The sequence below is a fragment of the Mobula birostris genome, chromosome X, assembly GCF_030028105.1.
Source record: "Mobula birostris isolate sMobBir1 chromosome X, sMobBir1.hap1, whole genome shotgun sequence".
Lineage (NCBI taxonomy): Eukaryota > Metazoa > Chordata > Chondrichthyes > Myliobatiformes > Myliobatidae > Mobula > Mobula birostris.
In genome coordinates this window covers 10,173,842-10,178,484 of record NC_092402.1, presented here as the reverse complement: position 1 = coordinate 10,178,484, position 4,643 = coordinate 10,173,842, and the positions used below count along the sequence as shown (strand labels likewise).

The 4,643-nt window shown below is 51.7% G+C and overlaps 1 protein-coding gene across 1 annotated transcript in view; it reads right to left on the bottom strand.

Annotated features, from left to right (window-relative positions):
* The window catches only part of LOC140191858 (src kinase-associated phosphoprotein 2-like), a 256,236-nt gene extending 251,856 nt beyond the window's left edge, over positions 1-4,380 (bottom strand). Inside the window, exons 1-2 of the mRNA XM_072249652.1 lie at positions 4,207-4,380; positions 3,181-3,406 (exon numbers count right to left, since the gene is read on the bottom strand). Of these exons, the coding sequence (XP_072105753.1) occupies positions 3,181-3,406; positions 4,207-4,380 (400 nt within the window). The remainder of the gene's footprint in view (positions 1-3,180; positions 3,407-4,206) is intronic.
* Positions 4,381-4,643: the final 263 nt, after the last annotated feature.

Below are 4,643 nucleotides of genomic sequence, written 5' to 3'. Positions count from 1 at the left end.
CAAGCGCGGGTTGGAGGAGCAACACCCCACATTCCGTCTGGATGGCCCCCCAACCTGATGATACGAACATCAATTCACCAAACTTATCAATCACCCCTCTCTTCTTCCATTCTCCACTCTAGTTGACCTCACAGCCCTCCTCCTCTCCTCACCTGCTCATCTCCTCCCTCTGGTTCCCCCTCCCTCACTCCCTTTTCATCCACGGTCCACCGTCTTCTCCAATCAGATCCCTTCTTCTTCAGCCCCTTACCTCTTCCACCTATCACCTCCCAGCTTCTTTCTTCAACGCCCTCTCCCCAATGCACCCACCATCCTTCACCCCACTTCTCACCTATCGCCAGCCAGTTGGTAGTCCTTTCCCTCCCACCTTCTTATTCTGGCTTCTGCCCCCTCCCTTCCTTTCCAGACCTGTAGAAGGGGGGTCTCAGCCCCAAATGTCCGTAGATGCTGCCTGACTTGCCCAGTCTAACGTTTTGTGTCTGTCGCTCAAAATCCACATATTTGGCTCAGGCCTGATTTGAGTGAGGGCTGTGGCCTGCTCAGGATGGGATTGGCCGTGATGGGGCCATGCTCTGTCCTGCTTGCAGCTTTACTATAGGAAGGATGATGCCTCACTACAGGAAGGACGTGGAAACCATAGAAAGGGTGCAGAGGAGATTTACAAGGATGTTGCCTGGATTGGGGAACTCAATTGAGTGAACTCAGCTTTTTCTCCTTGGAGCAGTGGAGGATGAGAGGTGACCTGATAGAGGTGTATAAGATGATGAGAGGCATTGATCGTGTGGATAGTCAGAGGCTTTTTTCCAGGACTGAAATGGCTGGCACGAGAGGGCACAGTTTTAAGGTGCTTGGAAGTAGGTACAGAGGAGATGTCAGGGGTAAGTTTTTTATACAGAGAGTGGTGAGTGCGTGGAATGGGCTGGCTGCAGCGGTGGTGGTGGAGGCGGATACATTAGAGTCTTTTAAGAGACTCCTGGATAGGTATATTTTAGGCATCTGTTAGTCTTGCGAGACCATGGGTCTGTGCCTGGAAAATCTTCACTCTCCAGGGCGAGGTTGTATGGAAGACCGGCAGTTGCCCATGGTGCAAGTTTTCCCTCTCCACGCCACCGATGTTGTCCAAGGGAAGGGCATTAGGACCCATACAGCTTGGCACTGGTGTGGTCGCAGAGCGATGTGTGGTTAAGTGCCTTGCTCACGGACACAACATGCTGCCTCGGCTGGGGCTCGAACTAGCAACCTTCAGATCGCTAGTCGAATGCCTTAACCACTTGGCCATGTGCCAAGTGGACAGGTATATGGAGCTCAGAAAAATAGAGGGCTACGGTAATTTCTCAGGTAAGGACATGTTCGGCACAGCTTTGTGGGCCGAAGGGCCTGTATTGTGTAGTAGGTTCTCTATGTTTCTATTCTATGTTTATCCCTGAGCAGATCCGGACAAAGAAGCGGAGAGTCGGCGGCTACCTACAGGTAGAGGAGACTCGACCCGAAAGCCAAGAGGCCGAGAGAATTCAGCACGGAGCAATAGCCTTCATGACAGACCGCAAAACAACAAGCCGTGAGGGGTGGGGGGTGGGGGTAAAATGAGAGAGAACAAGAAATAAACACAACCAGGTAACAAAGTGAACTTTAGGCAGGGAGAGTGAAAGATGGGAGCAGCTGGTGTGATGAGTGAACAAGGACTGTGGCTGAGAGCCCGGGGTTTTAATAGGCTGCCGGTGATGAGTCCAGAATGGGCGAGAGGGGTGAGTCCTATTGGCCGGGTGGAGAATGAGAGGTGCATGCAGCTGCAGGCTGGGAGGCGTCAGCTGGAAAAGGCTTGACAGAACACTCTGGTGGGGAGAAAATTCAGACCTCTGCCGTGCAAAGAATCTTGATCAACGTGCGTGTGGCAAGGAAGGCTAATACAATGTTAGCAGACATTTCGGGAGGACTGGAATAGAAAAGCAAGGCACCTTTTTGAAGCAGTTGTCAGACCACTCAGAGTATTGTGAGCCTTTTGGAGCCCCCCTTACCTAAGAAAGGATTTGCTGGCATTGGGGGGGGGGGGGGGCGGTTCCAGAGGAGGATCCCAGAAACCAAAGGGTTAACAAATGAGGAGCGTTTGGTTGGTCTGGGTCTGTACTCAATGGAGCTCTTCGAAGAATGAGGGAGGAACTCATTGAAACAAATGGATTATTGAAAGGCCGAGATGAAGAGGGTGAGGCGAGGATGATTCACTTCACGGGAGAGCCTCGGACCAGAAGGCGGCAACCTCAGAATGGCGGGATGCTCCTTTGCGGCCAAGACGAGGAGGGATTTCTTTAGCCAGACGGCGGTGAATCTGTGGAATTCATTGCCGCAGGCTCGTTGTGGAGGCTGAGCCATTGGGTGTGTTGAAAGTGGCAGCTAATCGTTCCTGGTTAGTCAGGGTGTCAAAGGTCACAGGGCGAAGGCAGGAGAGCGGCGTTCAGAGGGATCGCAAATCAGCCGTGATGGATTTACAGATGGGCTGAATGGCCTGATTCTGTCCCTATGTCAGATGGTCTTATGGACACTTGCGGACTGCTCTCAGCAAGTACTGGTTGAAGCACAATGACGCTCCCATAAGACCATAAAGTATAGGAGCAGAATTAGGCCATTGAGTCTGCTCCACCATTTCATCAGAACTGATCCATTTTCCCTCTCTGCCCCAATCTTCTCCCTGCATCCCTTCACGCCCTGACTAATCAAGAATCTATCAACCTCTGCTTTAAATGACTTGGCCTCCACAGCCATCTGTGGCGATGAATTCCACAGATTCACCAGCCTCTGCCTGAGGAAATCCCTCCTCATCTCCGTTCTAACTAGACGTCCCTCTCGTCCTCGACCCCCCGCCCGCCACCAGCGGAACCATCTTCACACCTTTCACCACCCGATAGTTTTCAATTAGGTCACCCTTCATTCTTCTGAATTCCCGTGGGTACAGGCCCAGAGCCATCAAACGCTCTTCACACGCCAAGTCTTCCAGTCCGCGAATCACTTTCCCGGAACCCCCTCCAGTGACAGCGCATCCTTTCTCAGACAAGGGGTCCGAACTGCTCCCGGTGCTCCAAATGAGGCCCTCACCACTGCCTTTTACATGTGATAAATAAAATTTAAAAGCCTCTTTAAGCAGCCGCTGGCCAGAGGATCTGTCCAGCTGCCCTAATGAAGACAAACTTTCTTTGCGCGCTGCGCGCTCTCCAACAGTCAAGTGGTCCTCTCTGGCACTCATTAGGACGCTCAACAGCATGATGAATGGCGATCTTGGGCCAAGAGCTAGCAGGTAGGACAGCAGAGCGACGGGGCAGGGCTCAGGCGAGCGGGATAAAAAACCGCCGGCCCTCTCTCGCCTCTCCGCGCCGCCCCCTTGCAAGCGCACGGCCCCGGCACCTGCTGGAATTCGCTGCGCAGACACACAGCAGCGCGCTCGTCACGCAGGAGGATATTTCTGTGGTGTGTGTGTGTGTGTGTGTGTGCGCATTTGTTCATTTATTAACCAGGAGATGTGCAAAAGAAAATGGGAATAGAAGCAGACTGGGACGAAATCTCTTCCCTAAAGCAACATCACCCCACCAGCAGAATATCATTTCCCGCAGCCTCTCGCCAGATGCCCGGCATAATATATATCTGCGGTATTTTTTAAAAATTCTATTTCATATTTTGCAGCTGAAAACCGACAAACGCACACAATAACCCAGCTGAGGGCTACCGAGGGAAGAGTCCGCCCCCCCTCCGGCCCGGGAGGCCTGTATTAATATGCATGGTTAAAAAATACGGCGTTACCCGGGGACCTGCATCGCTCAGCCAGCGTTGCTTGAGCGGTTTAACATCATTGCTTGCGCGCTGGCTGTGAACGGGAGCAGGATTTCCCAGGACCCCGCAACTAATCTATTGCATAAATCACTGAACTCTGACTGGTAATACAACAAAATAAGACGCGGAATTGAAAGCTGCAGCCAAGTGCATTAAAAGATCAATTAAGGTCTGTAGACCCCGCAGATACAACAACGCTTCTCCCCTCTCGCTCCGCATTTAATATCTCTGATTGGTCTTTTCGTTATGTGCGGGCTAATGGTGCGAGCAGAACATCGCATCTCACCCCACACGCAGACCCCGTTAGTTTATTTCTTTCGTACGATCGTTCTTTTTTTAAAAAAATATATCATTATTATTTTGCTTTTAAAACAATTCCCCTTCTTTTACTAAACAGCTGGTTGTCGGACGCGCGTTTGAGCGTTGCAATCGACGCTGCCGCGGTTTAACAGGGATGCCGGGCACCTGCGCTCTCTTTGGCCGATGCCTCTGATGTGCCGGAGGTATCAACCACAGATTTGACCCGCGCCTTCCTCCCCGCTTCTCCTGGACAACCGACTCCATACCCCACTGACTCTTGACTCAACAACACTGCGGACTTTAATCGTTTGCGCGATTTGTAATTTTTTTTTCTCTTCTTCTTCTTTCTCTTGCGCTTGGAGATTTTTTTTGTCTTTTATTTTTTTTTAATACTTCTTTTTAAATTTGAGATCAGCGCGGAGTACGTCCTTCCGGCCCTTCGCGCCCTGCAACCTCCCCCCCCCCCCCCCCGTCGCTAGCCTCATCACGAGACGCGTGTTGGCGCATGGCCAAGTGGTTAAGGCGTT